Source organism: Paroedura picta, chromosome 4 (assembly GCF_049243985.1).
Source record: "Paroedura picta isolate Pp20150507F chromosome 4, Ppicta_v3.0, whole genome shotgun sequence".
In the NCBI taxonomy this organism is placed as follows: domain Eukaryota; kingdom Metazoa; phylum Chordata; class Lepidosauria; order Squamata; family Gekkonidae; genus Paroedura; species Paroedura picta.
In genome coordinates, this window is record NC_135372.1 from 128,093,246 (window position 1) to 128,113,856 (window position 20,611).

At 42.1% G+C, this 20,611-nt stretch overlaps 1 protein-coding gene and 1 long non-coding RNA gene across 2 annotated transcripts in view; both read left to right on the forward strand.

Moving 5' to 3' along the window:
* BCAS4 (breast carcinoma amplified sequence 4) overlaps window positions 1–20,611 on the forward strand; it is a 37,995-nt gene continuing 17,384 nt past the window's right edge. Inside the window, exons 1-3 of the mRNA XM_077336232.1 lie at window positions 1–7; window positions 175–539; window positions 13,736–13,807. Of these exons, the coding sequence (XP_077192347.1) occupies window positions 1–7; window positions 175–539; window positions 13,736–13,807 (444 nt within the window). The remainder of the gene's footprint in view (window positions 8–174; window positions 540–13,735; window positions 13,808–20,611) is intronic.
* On the forward strand, window positions 15,011–20,085 carry LOC143836383 (uncharacterized). Its single transcript, XR_013230597.1, has 3 exons — window positions 15,011–15,028; window positions 15,930–16,049; window positions 18,146–20,085. It is a non-coding gene; the product is annotated as an uncharacterized LOC143836383 (long non-coding RNA).

Genomic DNA, 20,611 nt, shown 5'->3' on the forward strand with positions numbered 1-20,611 from the left:
ATGACAGGTATCCAGCATCGGCCAGAACCACTGAATCAGCCTTACGCCCATAGTTCCTTCAGGTCCCAGCAGCCTATGTGCTATTTCCTTGCAGCCCATGTCCTTTCTGACTGAACGCCAAGGGGCAGCGCGGCCCAGCTCCTTCCCCCTGCCTGTGTGGCCAAAACCTCTAAGCGCAACCGGCCCGCACCGTCCTCGAAGCGCCACCAGGCGCTCGCTGCCCTCCTTCGCCTCACACAGAGCCCGTTGAGGCGGGCGCGCCGTTCCGAGCCGGCCGCGCTAGGGGGAGCCCCGACCTCGCTGGCGGGAAACCGACGCCCGCGGGAGCGGCTTCCCCTCAGCCGGCCGCCGGGGCCGAGAAGCAGTCGCGGGACTCGCCGCTCACGGCCCTGCAAATCCGCCATGAAGCCAGCCCCCCGTCACCCTCAAGCGGGGCGGCGGCAGGGGAGGGAAGCGGCAGGAGGAGGGCTGAGGTGGCGGCGGCGGCGGCGGCGGAAGCGAGCGAGGCTGGCCACTGCGCCCTCTGCCCGGCCCTTGAGGTAAGCGGGTCGGTATGTGGGCGGGTCGGCCGTGGCCTGAGGGCTGCCGGATCCCGAAGTGTTCCTCAGCGCCGCCCGTGGCGGGAGGAGGGAGGCCAAGGACCAGGGGCTTATTGGGGGAGGGGGAGGGCTCTCCTGGCTCTTTCTTGCATGCCCAGGCAAAGGCGCATTTCCTCTAGACCAGACTGGCCAGAGATTCTGGATTGCTGTGGGGTTTTTTTTTTGGGGGGGGGGCATTATCTGAGAGCGGAATTGGGGTCAACTGTGGGTGGGCAGGTAGTTGTGAAGTTCTTGCATTCAGGGGTAGTCAACCTGTGGTCCTCCAGATGTTCATGGACTACAATTCCCATGAGCCCCTGCCAGCAAATGCTGGCAGGGGCTCATGGGAATTGTAGTCCATGAACCTCTGGAGGACCACAGGTTGACTACCCCTGAACTAGAGGTCCCTTCCAGCTCTAGGATTCTATGAAACGGGGTTAGGCTGGAGACAAAGACCCTTTTTCATGGGTAAAAGCCACGTCCCAGGTTTTGGTTTGTGAAGTATGCTCTGGTTCACAGATTGTCGCGATGTCCCAATTAAGGGGCTGTGGCTAAATTGGGTGCCCCCCCCCAATAAAAAGGTAGGTCAGGAGTTCAGTGGCACCTAACAATGTTTATTCCATTGTTAGCTTTCCTGAGGTTGGATCCAGGTGGGTCACGGTGTTGGTCTGAAGTAATGGGACGACGTTGGAAACCAGTGGCACCTTACTTTTATGATCCCTGTTCTATTGTTTGAGGAAGTGTGCATGCACACGGAAGTTCACGCCTTGAATACATCTTTGCTGGTCTTAAAGGTGCCATTGGACTCAAATTTTGTTGTGCTACTTCAGACCAACACTTGAATCCTGTCCATAGACTTGAATCCAGCGACACCTTGAAGACTAACAAAGTTTGATTCTGGGGATAAACGTTCGGGTGCATGCACACTTTTGTATACATCAGCATACTTGAAACCTGATGGTGGTGTAAGCTTTGAGGGTGCCGTTTAATTTTGCAGTAGTAGACTGGCTCCCTCTGTGGAACAAAGTTTTCATCCAGTGGCAACTTGAAGATGAACAGACTTTTATTCTGGGTAGAAGCTTTCGTGTACATGCATTCTTCATCAGATACAAGATTCCTGGAGTAAGTCAGCATGCTTGAAACCTGATGATAGCGTAAGCTTTGTCTTTGAGGGTGCCATGGGTCTCCCATTTAACTTTGCAGTGGTAGGTTGGCTCACTCTGTGGAACAAAGTATAATCCAGGGGCACCTTTAAGTCTAACAAAGTTTCGTTCTGGGTTTGAGCTTTCATGTACACAAAAAAAAATTGTTGATCTTAAAAGGTGCCGCTGGACTCAAACTGTGTTCTTCTGCTTCAGAATAAGGTGGCTACCTACCCAAATCCCTCTATCGAGTGATCAGAAAGGTGGTGGCAGAGGGGTTCTGCCACAGTGGTCTGTTACCCACTAACCCTGAGGCTGTCGCTGTAATACTTTTTATGGCCAAGCAAAATAAACACAGTGCACCATTAAAGCTGAGCACTGAAGAAGGGTGAGGGAGGAAGAAGAATAGTTATAAGAAAGTGATTAAAATGTGGAATTCACTGCCAGGAAGTACAGCAATGACTAGGCTATTTTTTTGGGGGGGGGGTCATGATCTTGATATTCTTTGATGGCCACCTCTTTGGTGGCCAAATACTAACCAGGATTGGCCCTGCTTATTTTCTGTTATTTATTTCCTTAGGGATTTATATTCTGCCCTGCCTTAGAAAAATCAGAACGGATCTGATGAGATCAGGTTAGCCTGGGCCATGCAGGTCAGGGTAATCCTAGGCATAGGTAGCTTTAAAAGGGGATTAGGTTGATCTGTGGAGGGTCTATCAAGCCATAATGACTAAAGTGAACCTCCACATTCAGAAGCAGTGAATCTCTTAAAACAAATGCCAGGAAACAACATTGGGGGAAAATTCAGCCTCTGCCCTGTTGTTGGCTTTCCTGAATAACTAGTAGTTGATAACTGTGAGGTGGGATACTGGACTGGATGGACCACAGGTGTCAGACCTGGGTTCCTATGAGGCCATGATCTTAAGGCCTTTTGGTCAGCATCCTGCGTAGAATGCTTTGCTGTCTCCAGGGGGCACAGGTTGTGGAGAGTCAGCGTGGATTAGGATCTGGGAGAACTGATCTCAAAACCCTCTTCCCTCCACCACAGATCTTGCTGGGTGACTTTGCACCAGTTTCTCTTACCGCGGAGTCTGCCTCACAAAGTACTCTATCCTGAACTCCCTGAAGGGATAGTTAGGCTAAGAATGTACTAAATAAAAATAGTATCGAGTTGAACCCCTGACATGCTGTGTATGAGAGACAAAAAACAGAAGTTATCCAGATAGACCTGGATAATCCAGAACAGCATATTCTCATCAGATTTTGGAAGCTAAGAAGTGTTGTCCCTGATTAGTACTTGGATGGGAGGCCACCAAGGAAGACTAGGGTTTCTCAGCAGAAGCAAATAATGCCAAGCCACCTCTGAATGCGCCTTGTCTTGAAAACTCCTTGAGGGCTTGCCATAAATTGTCTGTGATGATGGCATTTTCTACCACATCTCTCCAAACAGAAATCCCAAAATAAACAGGCGGTATAATAAAACATTCTCACGTGCATGAGAATTTACTTTTCCGTAATAGAACCTCTGCTCAGAACAAGTCTGTTGTACTAAAAAATAGAATCCCCCCCCACAGATCAACAACTAAGCACAGGTGTTCAGTCCCTGTGGTAAAAGTGGATCTCATCAAGGCATTGAATGAGAATATAAGAGACTTGCACAGTTTATTGTAAATGGTGACTAGCTTTCATTTATAATGTATATTGTGTTTAATATATACAATTTATTCCTTTTCTATTCATTTTTACTCCTTGGAAGTTCTTCCAGTTTTAACTGTGTATTGCATAGTTTACTAGCAATTTCCAACCACTCAGATGTCACAAAAATCCTCCTGTAATCCTTGGGAATGTCCTGTGATTCATCCACAATTCTTTCATGAAAGCTGCAGTGTGATTTTGTTTGCATATCTGGAGGCCTTTTTCAAGAGCAATCACTGGACCAAGTCTTAGAATGAACAAGATGAGATGATAGAATAGCGTTTGAGTCCAGTGGCACTGTTAAGACCAATTTGTCAGCTACATTGAGACAAGAATGCATGCATTCAAAAGCTTATACCTGGAATTAAACTTTGTTGTTCTTAAGAAGAGGAGGAGTTGGTTTATTGCAGAGAAGGGAAGAAGAGTTGGTTTTTATAGCCCTCTTTTCACTACCTGAAGGAGTCTCAAAGCAGCTTACAATCTCGCCTTCCCTTCTTCTCCCCACAACAGACACCCTGTGAGGTAGATGGGGTTGAGAAATCTCCGACAAGACTGCTCTGTGAGAACAGATCTAACAGGACTGTGACTGGCCCAAGGTCACCCAGCTGGCTGTATGTGGAGGAATGGGGAATCAAACTTGGCTCTCCAGATTAACCACTGTGCCAAACTGCCTCTCTAAGGTGCCACTGGACTCAAACTTCATTCTGTTGCTTCAGACCAACACGGCTACCAGCATGAATCTAGTTGAGATGATGGCAGAGCCATTTGTTTAAACCTAGATTTATAGCAAAATAAGGAGCACAAGGTCTGATTTGCGCAGGTGAAAGGAAGCTGAATTATCTCCCTGCTAGTCAGGCTGCAATAATAAATTGAACCTGACTGGAAGAAAACAAGTTACGGTTCCAGTAGTACCTTAAAGACCAACAAAATTGTCCAGAGTACAAGATTTAATGTGTCAGCGTTCACACTGGGTACACACTGGAAGAAATATCAGTGGAAGAATGACTAAGTGGTGAAGGAAGCATTGACTCTCAAAAACTTATACCTCTCCCCCTAAAACCTTTTAGTCTCTTAGGTTCTACTGAAATCTAGTGTTCGGCAGCCCAACACAGCTACCATTTGAAAGTATCTTCAAGTGGAAGAAGTACAATTGATATATTCTTCTCCCTAAAAACACAATCTCTGTTGGCTGTTTCAAATGAGTAACTCTGTTTCTCCTTTAGATCTAGTAGAACTTCACTTTTGGAAAGTAGGGATAAATTGTTAACCCCCTCACCCATAGCTTGGACCAAAACCTGAATCTTATCTCTCCCCCTACCTCCCCATCACTTGATTTTTAATATCTTCATAGAATCATAGAGTTGGGAGGGGCCATACAGGCCATCTAGTCAAACCCCCTGCTCAACGCAGGATCAGTCCTAAGCATCCTAAAGCATCCAAGAAAAGTGTGTATCCAACCTTTGCTTGAAGACTGCCAGTGAGGCAAATAGTGGTCATCTTTCATGTGTAGTTTGGTCCTTATCTGGGAGAACTGTGAGAAATAAGAGAACTATGAGAAATCTGTCTCCCTACTGGACCTGTTTTGTAGCAGGTTGCCTCTGAGTGTGCATCTGCCCTAATGACTGTGTATTCCTTCCAGGATTTTAGCACTTCTCTTCCATAATCCTGGCTCTGGTCCAAACCATGTATCAGGTTTACTTTCTGGACACCACAATGCAACTGTGTGGTGAATAAATACCTCCTTAAACTGGGAATCCATTAACATTAAATGCTTTCAGCTCCACAACTCATAATCTGCAGCCAGCCTCTGAACTGAATTTGTTCTAGTTTGTGTGACTTTATTGAGATTAGGCACTCTAAAATGACTGCCAAGCAAACTAAGTGAATATGCAGATTTATTATTTATTATTATTATCATTGTATTTATGAGGCCCAACAGAAACCATCTCTTTCATTACCAAAGAGAAAGGGAAGGGTTTCTTCTAAAAATTATCAGCCAATTCTGTTCAGTCTTAATCAGGGTCTTGAATTCTTATTTATTTACAACATTTATATTCTGCCTTTCTGCCCACTCGGTGCCATGCCTCAATACCTGTGTTAAATAAGCATGATGCGACTAGAAAGGTAATTATGTCACAGTAATGAGTTCAAGAGCCTCTTGTGGCGCAGAGTGGTAAGGCAGCCATCTGAAAGCTCTGCCCATGAGGCTGGGAGTTCAATCCCAGCAGCCGGCTCAAGGTTGACTCAGCCTTCCATCCTTCCGAGGTCGGTAAAATGAGTACCCAGCTTGCTGGGGGGTAAACGGTAATGACTGGGGAAGGCACTGGCAAACCACCCCGTATTGAGTCTGCCATTAAAACGCTAGAGGGCGTCACCCCAAGGGTCAGACATGACTCGGTGCTTGCACAGGGAATACCTTTACCTTTAATGAGTGTTTCTGAGAGTGGCAGGCTATAAATCTAATCAATCAATCAATTCTGGGCTTTTGGCTTCATTGTGTACAATTCTGGTTCTCATTGCATGTGTGTACAAGATCTGTCAACTGAGAACAGCAATTCATGTCTGACTAATAATGGACTCTAGTATACAAATGTTTTTCTCACAGTAAAACTAGGAGGCTGGCTATGTTGGTCTGAAGCAGCAGAACAATGTTTGAGTCCAGCTAGCTGCCATCCTGTAAGTCTTCCGTCCAGTCAGGCAGTGTGGTTCTCAGCATCACCTTTTTAGTAGTCTCCCTTCTAAAACAATAGAAAGCCTACCCACAGATAAAAAGTCTTGGGTCAAACTACACAGGATGCTAGAGTGTATTTTCAAACACTCTAGTGTTTGATAGTGTTGTGATATCGAGATACCATAAATGTGAAATTAAAGTTCCAAGTACTGATTATAAACCATGCCAACCGTATGGTAGTACTAGTACTAGTATAAATCATCCCCACACCTGCCCGATTTCCCAGCTGTGGTTGACTAAATCATTAATACTGCCTGTCCTTGCTTCTGTGTTTCTGTAATCTGGGGTTGTATAAAACTTTATTGGTCTTGAGGGTGCCACTGGACTCAAACTTCGTTTCTCAGGAAATCTGTTATTCTTAAAGGGGTCACAAGATTCTGCTACTTTTGTTTCTCTGTGGTCTATTATGCACGGCCGCTGAGACGGCGGCATTGAGAACATGGAGGAGGAAGAAGCGAAGCAAACCGCTTAAGCACGGGACGGAACGCAACGGCGGCAAAACCCAAAGTATCCGATTATGCATGCAGCTACTCCGGAGCCACTTCTGGTTGCACCCTGGCCCCGGGAAGCTCCACTTTCTTCCACATCTCGCTAACGCGGCTTTTTCGGCGGCATACATTGCTGCCTGCAGCGTGCATAATTGGTGATTTTATCCACCGCCATTCCACCCCGAATACGGACCTTTCACTCTGTGAATGGGCCTGTGGTAGCAGGTTCGTGTTAGTGAAGATTATTTCATGAGCCTGTCACATTATGCATAATCGTCCATAATCATATAGGAGGACTTGAAAACCAACCTTCTAATTTTATGGTCATATAGAGAGGTTTGGAAGTATTTGTGATGTGCAGTCTGCACCTTTCTCTTTATAACCCTTTAGCTAAATGAGCTAAGGACTGCAGCAAGGACAGTGGCACCAATGTGTGCAGGATCTGCAAGACTGTACACTTTCCTGTCCACATAATATCTAGCCTTGCTTTGACTGCTATCTTTCCAAAAAGATTGTACCAAATATGTTTGGAAAGACTGCAGCAAAGCAGGGCACAGGGGTGGGGGGTGGGGGTGGAATCAAGACAATTAGATGATGCTGTTGTGTTAAATGCACCTGGAAATAGTGCTTCTGCGAGGAAACCGAGGTTAAGAAATGCAAATCGCCACTTATTTATAAAATCTACCAACTTTCCTTAGACAAGTCACTTCTCAGCCTAACCTGCTATCACATTTCCCTGAGCTCAATGGAGGAAACCCCTGAGATGGATGAATTATTTAAAAAACCACCTTAATGCTTTTAAATTGCTTTTTAACTTTGGAGAGGCTCCATTTTTTCACACTGCATAGTTAATGGTTTCCTGCATACTTGGGACAATTCAAACAATCACTGCATGAAAGTCTGCATGCCTCTGTAGTTGCTGTTATGGCTATAGAAAATTGTGTCTTCTTGGACTGTATTCTTCATTGTTTAAATTACATTTTGCATTGTACCTCTGCCTCCTGGCTCCTTATGACACCCTTCCACCTTCAGACTGGGATATATTTATTCTTATACTTATTCATGGATCTCTATTCTTACTTGTATCTGAGAAGGAGACTTTGAGTCTCAAAAGTTCATACCCCCCTCCCCCCAAATCTTGTTCATCCATAAAGTGCTACTTGACTCTAACCTAGCTGTTCATTATTCAGAACTCGTATAGCAGCTGAGCCTCTTGTGGCGCAGAGTGGTAAGGCAGCTGTCTGACAGCTTTGCCCATAAGGGTGGGAGTTCAATCCCAGCAGCCGGCTCAAGGTTGACTCAGCCTTCCATCCTTCCGAGGTCGGTAAAATGAGTACCCAGCTTGCTGGGGGGTAAACGGTAATGACTGGGGAAGGCACTGGCAAACCACCCCGTATTGAGTCTGCCAAGAAAACGCTAGAGGGCGTCACCCCAAGGGTCAGACATGACTCGGTGCTTGCACAGGGGATACCTTTACCTTTACCTTTATAGCAGCTGCTGTAGCAGGAGTTGGTAAGATGATCATGGAACTGAAGATATATGAGGGTAGTTCGACTCCACATGGTCCACAACAGCCACAGTGAAGATTATAGGTCTCCATGACTCTCTAAATGACAAATAGTGCATATGTGCAGACATGGTTTGGACCAGGTTCACAAAGGAGGGGAAAAGGAAATTTAACTATTCAGCTGTTTTGTTTCATTCATTTGTTATTTATTTCAATAAAATCATGTAAAAAGATCACAGTCTGACGAAGAGTACTTGCACTCGAAAGCTCACGCCTTGAATAAATCTTTGTTGGTCTTAAAGGTGCTACTGAACTCTGATTTTACTGTGCTACTTCAGACCAACACGGCTACTAATTTGAATCTATTGTTATTTATTTGTAATTCAATTTATATCCTACCACTCCCATGCTCAGTGACTTGTGGCAGGTCACAACGGATCTCCTACAGTAAACCCCCCATAAAACAGTAATAAAACTCCATTAAACCCTCCACCCCCCATGAAGAAACTCCCCCTCTCCAGCTCCATAGACTTCTTAAAAATGCTTCAGGGGACAAACCTATGGGTAGCCTGTTGGCTTAGTTATGACTGGGCTTTCCTTGCTGCTATTACTGTTTTAGAGAAAATCTGCCTATGTTCCCTTTAGAATGTCTAATAGTGCAAGCAGTATAGTTTTGATTATCAAAAGCCAAGCAATAGTTGAAGGGTTACATCTTCCTCCCTTGCTTTCCTGGACCCCTCCAGTCCAAATACAGAGAATCTCTGTTTTGGCCCATAGTTCCAGTACCACTTCCTTCAGTGTATGCATACATGTACAGTTGGTTTCTTCCCCTATATAGTCAGTGCAGTTTACTTTTATACATATGGGATGAGTGCACTAACATGTATTGGACCTCTGTGAGTGCATGCATCGGAGAGGAGACTCATTGGAGCAGTATTGCACAATGCATTTTGCAATAGTGTTATCTTCTTCTGAGGAGTACTACTTCTCACTTGCTTGATTTAGTGCTGAAGCATTTAACTAGCACGGTGTGAAGCTCCCATGTGAATATGCCCTTTGTCTCCAGATTGCTTGCTCTGTGACTTATCGTTTATATAGGGCTGTAAAGCCATATTTTATAAGCAATGCATCAAAGCAGGAGATAAAAGTTCTCAGTGGAAGCTAACTACACTCTCACGTAAAAAGTGTGCTTTGATAGCATGGATGGGTTTAAGTTGTTATAGAATGCATTTTTTCCACATCACACCAGCATTTATTAGTGTCTTGTTTACTTACGTGATCTATTGGTCATCTTTCGGTTAATATAGAGCTTTCTTATACAGTTATGCCATTAATCAATGCTGCTTTGTATTGCTTATTCTGCTGTGCAGCAACTGCAACATGCCAGGCACATGAAATTCTTGAGCACCTGAAGATGCCAGGGACTTAACCTGGGATCTTCTGTAAGCATGTACTCTACCACTCATTTGCTTAAGGTGATGTACAAAAAATATGAAGAGCATGCTAAAATATAATATATGCAGAGTCTGTTGTGAATGTTTTAAGGACTGTTTCTAAAATTCATGTTCAAAAAGGATACACAAAATTCCAATGGTGATACAACATGTTGTGGATCTTTATGAGAAATCCCGTGTTTCCATAGGAAACTATATACCTTCTGAGTTTTCAGTCCTTCCTGTGATCTTTCTCAAATTTCCTTTGATTTTGGGAAACATTTCACACAGTAAGGATAGGGTGGCATTCATGTTGATGGGAAAGTCTATATTTTCCTGTTCCCAATGGTGTCATTTTCCCAGCCCTGCTTCCCCAAAGTTGCTATTTCCCACACTCATCCACACTCACTGGAGGACTTTAGAAAAAATACCAATTGAATATTGTGATACTATTATAAAGCTATAACTACCTGCATTCATTTTTTTTTAAAGTAGACCTCTAACCCTTTTTGTTTACAGAGATATGCCTTTCCCCTCATATCTCCATAATGAAAAAGACAGGAGCCTTTTTAAAGATGAAAGTTGAGAATTCAGTGAATGAGATAATGATATGCAGTTGCCAATTAAATACAAATACTGAAAAATCCTCTGCTGAAGCAGGGGAATGGCAGCTGCCAGGAACTGGGGTAGGATACATGTAGGGAAACCTTTGCCACTGCAGTGTATTGACAGCCCAGCAACAACAGGGAAACTACTCATCCCCATCTGGAAAACACCCAGGTTTTACAAGGAGACCTTTTCTCTTGCTAAAGCTAGAGCCAGCTTGGTATAGTGGTTTGGAGCACTGACTTCTAATCTGACGAGCCAGATTTGATTCTCCGCTCCTCCACAGGCAACCAGCTGGGTGAACTTGGGCTCGCCACCACACTGATAAAACTGTTCTGACTGAGCTGTAATATCAGGGCTCTCTCAGCCCCACTTCCCGCACAGGGTATCTGTTGTGGGGAGAGGAAAGGGAAGGCGATTGTAAGCCGCTTTGAGACTCCCCAGTAGAGAAAAGCTGCATATAAAAACCAACTCCTCCTCCTTTTAAAATGGAAGCTGAAAGAAACTTTTAAAGAGATGGTACTGATTTTAGCTCAGACTTGTCTGGTGATTAACTGTGTTTTATTTTGTCCTATGTGCACTCTTAATCTAATAACCAAAATGAATTAAGTGGTCACGTAGTTCTGCTATTCAAAGCATGGCTATGCACCCATGATTCATTTACCTAGATTTTATAGGGTTGGATTTCATTTCCAGCTCATTTCCTACCTCCAGAAAACAGAAACAGGACTGGTTTTGCCTGCCTGAGTTGTGAGAAGGCTGGACATGGTCCCTGGAGGCCATAAAGACATTTTGTATTAATGGCTGGATTAAAAACATAGTGCTCAGATCCTGCATGATCAGGAGAAGGATGCTAGATCACCTCCCCCCTTTCTCAGATCATTCCCCACCTCCAGAAAACAGAAAACGGGCTGTATTTTGGCTGCCTGATTCCAAAAAGAATGTGGACACTTTAAAGTAGATTTTATTTTATCTTTGACAATGTAGCTTTGTGGTTATGTTGCAATACGGTCTGCGCTATTAAAAAAAATTACTCGGAACAGGAAATGGAGAGGGGAGAATGGGTGCGAGGGTGGGATAATGCTGCAGAGACTATTACGCCTTTCCCCCTCCATATGGGCTTGCCCCTGGTTGCTCACTGGTTGCCATCAATGTGATGGGTGATATAGAGTTGTAAATCCAGTTCTGGCAATTCACCTAATCATAATTTTATAATGGCCAAAACGTGACCTAGCTCCTTGATAGCCTCAGGATGCAGGTGGCGTCATGTGGACGTCAGCATTCAAGGGCTTTCCAAGGACAGAATCCTTGTGTAGAAATGATCTAAAATTCCAAGTACTGACTATAAACAATACCAGCAGTGTGGTAGTACTAATGTAAATCATAATTCATTCAACCCCTCAGTTTCCTAGCTATTGTTGACTAAATCATTAACACTGCCTGCCTTACTTTCTTCTAATTTTCTGTAATCTGGGATCAGTTTATGTTTGCTGATGCAGTTAAATGTACATACTCACATTCCCCCCCCCACACACACACACACCAATGTATTCAATTGATGGCCATAATAATCCCTGCGTGGTACCTTTATTCTGGTAAACTGTAATGGGTTATCCAATTTTTTAATTAACCAGATCTTTTCTGTTACAATTCCTTTTTAAAATTCTTTGTTGAAATTCTGAGAAATTCTGTTCTGTGAAATTTAAAATATTGCAAACACAGTTCATTAAAAGGCATTACAAGCATTTGGAATTCTGCTTGTCCCTGAGATCTTCTCTGGCAGATTATTTTTCACTTTACTGTAGGAGATGTGTTATACGAATCTTCAAATGATGTGGAAGGACATTTTCCAGTTGGAAAGAAAGCACACTGCACTTAAAACACTAAAAAGTCTTGAGATACCTTAAACCAGTGGTCCCCAACCCCCGCTCCGCAGCCCGGTGCTGGGCCGCGAAGGCCTTGGCACCGGGCCGCGGCTCCCCCGCCCCCCCGCAGTAAAAAACTTCCCAGGCCGCAAGCTTGCGGCCCGGGAAGCTTCTTACTGCAGGAGGGGGGGGAGAGGGAATCAGGGCCGCGTATGCGCACATGCGCCATGTGCGGCCGCGCGCATGTGCGGCATGCGCGGGCGGGCAGTTGCCCTGCCGGTCCCCAGCCTCAAAAAGGTTGGGGACCACTGCCTTAAACAACTGATACACTGAATATGACATGAGCATTCATGAACAAGGACCCCCTTGACTTGCGTTTGACAAAGTGGTCACAAAATCTTGTGTAATATTCATTAGTCTTTAAGATGTCCCAACATGCTGTTTTGAGAATTTGTATTTTTGTATATGTCTGCACATTGATCCCTGAAACTAGTGGAAATTGTATGGTGATTGATATTTTGTTAAGATCTGACTGTCTTCTTTCCCTGTAGAGATACGGTGGTATGCTGAGAAAGTGTGGTTCTACTCTAGCTGCCAGTGCTAATAGACTGTTAAGTTCTTACAGTATACTATTTCATTTTGTCACCTTCCAAATCATCTTCAAACTCTGTTCTAAATTTGGACCCTGCTATATTTCTAATAGATTTACACATGGGAAAATAATGTGTGTGTTTCTCTTCTGATTTTAATCTGAATCTGCAAATATTTTAGATTTTTGCCTTTTAAAAAGCCTAGTATTGTTACCCTATGGAAATCTGGCAAATGTTGCCGTAGTGTTTGGGTAACCTAGATCTGCAGTTTTGTGCATGTCTCATATATATAAGCAGTTAATGTCAGCACTAGCCATAAGAAGACACCAAGATCAATAAAGAAAGGTAATTGAATGTAGACTGCCTTTCTCTTCTTGAATTCACTCCAGGCTTTTAATGTATCCTGGGACCCAATCCCACTAACAAGTCCAAAGTTGTTGTCTGAAGAGCAAATATGAACAAAATACAAAATAAAATGTGCTGTCGTTCTGAAGTTTCATAAGTACCCAAGAGAGGAAAGTTTCAACTTGCAAATAAAACAGGTTTGCTCTTTCTTTGTGTTCGATCAGTTTAAGTGAAAGCCATTTTTTTTTGTAAAGCTCAACTGGCATCTGTATTTTTTCAGAGTGCTCTCTAGTATTGCTTTTCTGAAGTCCAATAATCTTCTGAAGTGGAATCTGGTCCTTAAATAGTTAATATGATAAACTTAAATGTGGCTTCCCTTTTTTGTAAGTCGTGAACTATGCCTACATTGTCCGTGATAATTGGTACATCACTGGGAATATATAAAATTAGAAACATCTTCTGTTTGAGAGATTTCATGGAAAGAGTTAAATCTTGAAGGCTTTTAGATTTGCAAACCTTAACATGGTTCTTGAAAAAAAGTTTGTCTTTTTAATGTATTATTCATTGCCTAGTTATTTGCTCTTTAGTATCAGTCCATCTGATACAGAGCACATTAAAAGTATAAACACAATTAAATTTTGATTTCAAAAGTATTGTCAGTTAACCTTAGTGTTAACATTAGTGTTAGCTTTTAGGAGGCAGTTCTCCATTTCACAGATGCAACTAACTTGTATTATTTCTGTTTTTGTTTTCAGGTGCAGGAAGTAGAAGAAAGCATAGAAGAGATGTTAATAAGACTGGATGAGTTCTGCAGCATGATTGATATGGTATGTGTTTGCTCAACTCCTGAATACCTTAGACACTGTAACTGCATGTGTTCTCTCTCTCTCTCTCTCTGGCTCCTATGGAGGCCATCTTGTGAGTTATTTAGAAACCATGCAGCTCAGGCAAGGCAGCAGCCAGCCGTGGTGGGGAGAGGGAGTGAACACGAACAGAGACACACACGCACACACACTCTGTCTTACTTCCTGAGGCAGCCATCTTGGTAACTACTTTCCCTGAAATAGTTTTTATTGCAGAGAGAAGTGATGGTTGAGCCACAAGGTGGCACTATGGTGTACTAATTTTTAAGGGTCTTGGCTTGTGCTCTCTGCTTGTAAATTTAATGTGCTCCACGCATAGGCCCCCATGCGTGTGCGCACACACGTACCCTTAGGAGCCTGGATCCTCCAATGGTTTTCTCAGCTACTTAAACATTACAGACAGGCTGATATTGGTTTTTCTGGGTTCTCTATGTTTTCTTCCTCTGGGTATCTAGAGAAGATGAAGTCTCATGACATCTAATTTGTAGCAGTCCAAAGAACATTTCAGGAGAATTTTCTTACTAGTGATCTTGTGCTTTTTATCTGAAGGAATAGAGAGCACATTCTCACAGGGTTCAATTCCCTCATGTCATATATATTGGCTACTTTCCAGTTGGTGATCTGAGATATAGGATAGATTGGACAGTATTATATTGATAATAATAGCATACTCCCCTGCATACCACATAAACAGACTTATTTGTAAAAAAAAAAATCCAATCACCAGAAGTTTAATATAAGACACATCCTTCATTACTAGTAAAAATGACAACGTAAGTGGAATTTGGTGCTAGTACTCTTAGGAGGTATCATATAAACACTTAAGGAGGAAATGATGGAATGTATCAGCTCAAACTAGGAGATGGTGCTATAATGTCTTTCCAAGGAAGGTACTAAATAGTTTTGTAATACGAGCTCTGCATTGAAATGATACATTCTGTATGCAGCCTGTTATTAGCAATTATTAAGCGTTTTGATTCCACAGTCTCTATAATTCCTCTAGGTCAAGTGGTTTTCAAACAATTCTTATAATACTTTCTAGATCTTAAAACTATATTTTATTTTATTTTCTTACAGATTACAAACTGAAAACAAATCTGTGCTCCCTTTTTAACCTGTGCACTATTTGAAGTGTCCTTTTTGGCATGGTTTTCAAAGTTGTTTATGTAACTATGAGCGATACAGGTCAGTCCTAAGCTGAGTTATACCTTTCTAGGTCTTGATTAACTCCAGTGGCCTTAGAAGTATATAACTGTTTAGGGTTGCTTGGATGAAAACTGTTTTGGAGGATTTCATTACAAGTTGCGTGGACTATCTGAAAGAGCTGTAGAAAGTGGAGTGCATCTGTGTTGCCCATTTCACCATTCCTTATTTGATGCACAGTAAAAGCTTTATTATTGGTGCTTATGCAGAAGGGGTGTTGACGATTAATCAAATAAGGCAAATATACAAACTTATTGTTTTGTCCTGTCCCTTACACAGAAGAATCCATATTGACCAAATCCCACTCAATTGGGACTGCTGCAATGAGGGTCCCCATGCCTAGCAGGAAGTTTTTCTTGCTTTCCTAAGCTACAGAGCCTTCCTAATACAGTGTGGAAACAAGCATGCCAGCTGCCCTCTAGTCCTCTAGCAGAGCTGGCTTTTGACAGCTTGAGGCAGGCAGAGGGGGAAAATAGGAGAATGTCATCTGGCAGTCCCAACTGTTGGAAGCCAAGCAGTTTATTTATTTACATTTTTATAGTCTTGCCTTTCTCACTTAGACTAAGGATTACACAGTTTAAGTCAATGCAATCAACACAATGGGGCATCCAGTAAACAATGCAATTTGATTTGGATTGCAGAAATTGGAAAACAAGCAGAAATTGAAAACAAAGCATAACCATTTGAACCTGCCACATTAAACAATGCAGGATTTACATAGTAGGAGCCTGCTTGTGGCAACAGACAGTATATAGTAGTAATCACCACAGTCCCCAACCCTTTACCGAAAGGGGAGAACAGAAAGGCATAAATAGCTAAATATATATAAACTGTTATGTATGTGTGTGTGTGTGTGTATAATATTCTCAATTTTGTTTTTTAGGTTGAATCACTTAGAGGATGACTTTCATTGAGGCTTTTGACTTAAATTTTATCTTTAAATAAGATACATTATGTTGGCATCATTTGGCCAGCTCCAGCAAATTTTCAAATGTTTCTGAAGGTATTTGTCTCAACAAACCTATTTTATAGCAAAAACTAACCCAGCAATTTGATTATTTGCTTATTTGCTTGCTTCATCTGTGATTTAGATGTCATGTGGCTGTGAATAATTACCGTATTTGCCGGCGTATAAGACGACTGGGCATATAAGACAACTCCCCAACATTTCCACTCAAAATATAGAGTTTGTTACATTACATTACAGTACTATAGGCCACTATGGGCAGCTATGTCTATCCCAACTGAAGTGCACCCGGCGTATAGGACGACCCCCCCCCCACTTGGAGGCATGTTTTTCAGGGGGGAAACGTAGTCTTATACGCCACAGTGTCAAAATACGGTGCTTAGTCTGCTGAATTTGTGCTTTGCAGTGTTACGTGCCTGAAACGGGAGTTATGGGTTCTCTCCAGCAGCATATGAAACTGTATCTGAATCTGATAAAATTTCATGTCATCTCTAGATTCACTTGAACTCTTGCAATAAAAAAGCAAATTTATCTTTGTTTATTGCCGTTAAGAAAGTTGGAGCATTGTTTCAATTACCAAGTCAATAAAAGATTCCACAGGAATCTGCTTAACTCCTTTCAACATCCTGCTCTTCAGGGTTGGTTAACACGATGATTTTACTCAGTTAATTTTTTATGAAGATAAATTTGTACATATTAATTGGTGTGATACATGAAGAATCTTAATTTTAACTATTAACAGTATTCTGGCAAATATGAGGCTGAACTGAAAATAAAATGGCACCTTTAGGGAAGACTACAGTTACATTTATAAAAGAAGATTAATCACATCAGATTTTCTTTTTAAGGCCATACAACTTAATCTAAATAAATAAGCATTTATATCTTTTCAATATGGTACTAGGTTATATGTAATAATACTGTCACCTCTACTAGTCTGCTAATCCATTTATCATATCCGTAGACTAGTGCTCTTTTTTTTGGAAGCTTATGGCTGAGAAGCAATATATGAACTTTTAAAATAAGTAAGAGTTTAAAGGTAAACAAGACTAACCATGAAAAGTCATATGTCCCAAGGATTTTGTTGTTCTTAAAACGATGTCCAGGTCTACAGCTTCTTGATTTTTTCAGCATAGGTGAGCTAGAATTGATAAGCTTATCAAAGCTGGGTGTTTTTTTTAAGTAAGACTTACCAGGTAGTAGTGCTTTATTTAGCTGTCGAATATTTTCATAGGTTGTAGCTCAGGCCCTGATGTCCTCTGGGAGCTCATTCCACCAGGTGGGGGCCAGGATCAGGAAAGTACACATCAACAGATGGAGAGAGCTGAGAGCTTAAGGGAGGATTGTTTCTTTCTCTCTAGCAGAAGAGTATGCAAGGCTCCATGGGCTAGAGCAGAGGTAGTCAACCTGTGGTCCTCCAGATGTCCACGGACTACAATTCCCATGAGCCCCTGCCAGCATTCGCTGGCAGGGGCTCATGAGAATTGTAGTCCATGGACATCTGGAGGACCACAGGTTGACTACCCCTGGGCTAGAGAATAAGAGCTCAGTGGGTTATACCTCACATTTCACTAGCCAATCCCAAAGCAGCTGATGAACATCTTTCTCCTCCTCTCCTCACAACAGACACCCCACGAGGTGTGTGTGGCCGAGAGAGCCCTGAGAGCCCTGTGATTGGCCCAGGGCCGCCCAGCTGGCCGCACGTGGAGGAAGAGCAGGGAACTAAACCCTCCTTTCCAGACTAGAGGTCACTGTTCTAATATGACTTGTTTTGGAAGTAGTATTCCTTTCTGTAAAATTTTGGTCTCCTTGTGGTTGATATATTTTTTACTAATAACAATACTAACAATAAGCAGGTAATTAAATTTCATAAATCACTTTGACAAGGTAGTGGTTTTAACAATACCAGTAACTGTAGGGTAAATACCCATCTTTGTTCTTGATTATTTTTGTTTCACTTCCTTCCTTGATAGAACTCAACTACATGTATTTTGATGAAAGAATCAAAACATTGCTTATGCCTTGCAGTTTCTTCAGCAAGTCATGAACCTCTGTATATCTTTGCATAAGCCTGCATTAGTTGATTTTAAATAGAAAGTAAAGAACTTTTTTCTGTTTGTGGTCTCTAGTAGAAGCGAAGAAAAGATACTGGGTAGGATCATACAGACTACTTTTGCTGGTCTTGTGACAGCAGATGTTCACACAGCAGATTCACACAGCAGATGTTCAGCACATGTGGACTTTGCAGAATGCACCATTGGGTATGGTAGATGCCATGAGGTGTATGTGTATCTGGCATTGTCTCCTTCAATGATATACCCAGGTTGAAACTACTAACTGTATCATATTTTAAGCTAGTGTTTTACCCGTTCAGACATATTTGCTGCTGGAAATTTTAAAAAAATGAAATTTAAATAGCTTTTCCCTTTTTCTTGTATAACCAGCATATAAAAAAACTTCAGTTCTGTTGAAGTGCGAACCTTATTTTTCTGCTGATGAGTTTATGAGATCTCGGATGGCCCTGTGGTTTAGGAGGAAACTCCTGGATTTGTAATTTATGAATGCAGCTACTGGATGTATTAAGCTCTGAATTGTCTGCAGTGCCTGTGTTTTAACAATAGTGTGCAGTACTGCAGTATATTTGCATGAGAATCTAAAGTGCTATCTTTTCTGATGGATTACTGGCAGTCTTCAAGCAAAGGTTGGATACACACTTTTCTTGGATGCTTTAGGATGCTTAGGGCTAATCCTGCGTTGAGCAGGGGGTTGGACTAGATGGCCTGTATGGCCCCTTCCAACTCTATGATTCTATGTTAATCTCCTTGATGGTCACCTTCTGGGCTGGAGTCTCAATAATATGATCTCTGCTGCCATAAAGATGTATTGCTCCTTGTGATTCTGAACTTCTCTCGCTCTTTCTCTCTCCATGAATCTGCTTAACTCTCTGTAAAATACATTACAACTTAGCTGTGTTCTGATATCAAGGCACTGAGTATTTCTCTGTAATGAGAGGTTATGGCCAAACTATATCAGATGTTACAGGAAGGGGAGGGGACTATATGTATGGCTGCCTTTTTTTTTCATCAGCTATCTCTGTTTCATAATGAATCGTTTTGAACTGAGACAAATTGAAATGAAACGAGATGTAGTGAGTGAGTTCTTGGATAAGTACCTTAACAGTACTAAATACCCTTCTGTTGCGTTGAGGACAAGAGTGGTAGTGGTAGAGAATGGACATAGGTATACCAAATTAATGTATACTAAACATTAATTTGAATGTTCAGTTCTGGAACTATGTCCTTTTTTTAGAAGAACAAAGCAAGGCTGACAGGTTCAAAATGGGATAGCACACTTCTGCCTTTAATACTGAGTGGATAGAAGGATTTTGTAGGTGTGCATAGTTCTCCAGGACCATGATTCATTATTTAATCTTTTGACCAAAATAGCAGCTGTCATGCAAGGTTAACAAGCACAATTGCCAGGTGAACTACATCCTCTGAAACTTCATACAGTGAATAACCTTTTTTTCCCCCTAAACCTCAAAGGAGCAAAATTGGATCTTGAATTGCCATGTTTGGCTTAATTCTAGCCTTTGATCTTGGCACTCAGTTTACTGAATTAATGCTGACAAATTTCCACATCGTGTTTTTGAATGCAAGTTTCATGCTTATCCCTTAGTTAGGGTTATATGGATACTGTTGTACTGTTCAGGAGCAAGCTATTTTGGGACAGCAGTCTCTGCCACCCCTGACATACTTTTTTGCTTTGTGAGAGATGATTGTTAAACCAGCATGGAGTTGTACTTCATTTGAATTTTTGTTTTCTTATTAAGCTTATGCAGCTTAGAAGTTTAATGGAACTAGAATTTCCTATTGACAGCTGTTCTCTTGAGCCCTCAAGCAAAACAGTGAAGCTAGAAGCCTAGGATTATTGGGCCCTTTCCCATGTTGGGAAAGGTTCCCATTATTGGGCCCTTTCCCATGTTGCTTTCTTTCCACATGCCATGTGTTCTTTCTGTGCTTTTCTCTCCTCCTTAAAGAAAGAAAGGATTTGTTACATATTACTTCCTTAATAGGCATGTTAATGAGGGGAGGAGGAGTATTATGCAGCCTGGATTTCTTGCTTAGAGAGACAGAGGCTTATGATGAGTATATCCTGCAGGACTCCAAAATCTTTTTTATGCTGCTGAGACAATTGAATCCATCAAGGTAAAAATAATATAATGTTCACCTTACTTAAAGTTTCCAAGAAGGGGATGGATCAGGTTTCGGCTGATGATTTTTCCATGTCAAAACAAGCATTTGTGTTCATTATTAAGTGTTGATTCCTTTTCAGCACCTTTGCTTGTATGGGACCTTAGTATGTCTCAAAATAAATCTGCTCTTCTGTGACTTGAAAAGCAACTCTGTTTCTTCTCCTGGTGAAGATGGCTGCTTTGTCCTTGTGGTGTTAGTTTGCTTTCAGTGTAATTCAGTTGATTAATATCTTGTTTTGTCTACATTTGTGGATTACATTTGCTCTAAATATACTTCTGTTAGCTCTCTGGATGGCTTTTAGGGTGTCTTCTTTCTCCACTTTCAAGATTAACAAGCAGCCTT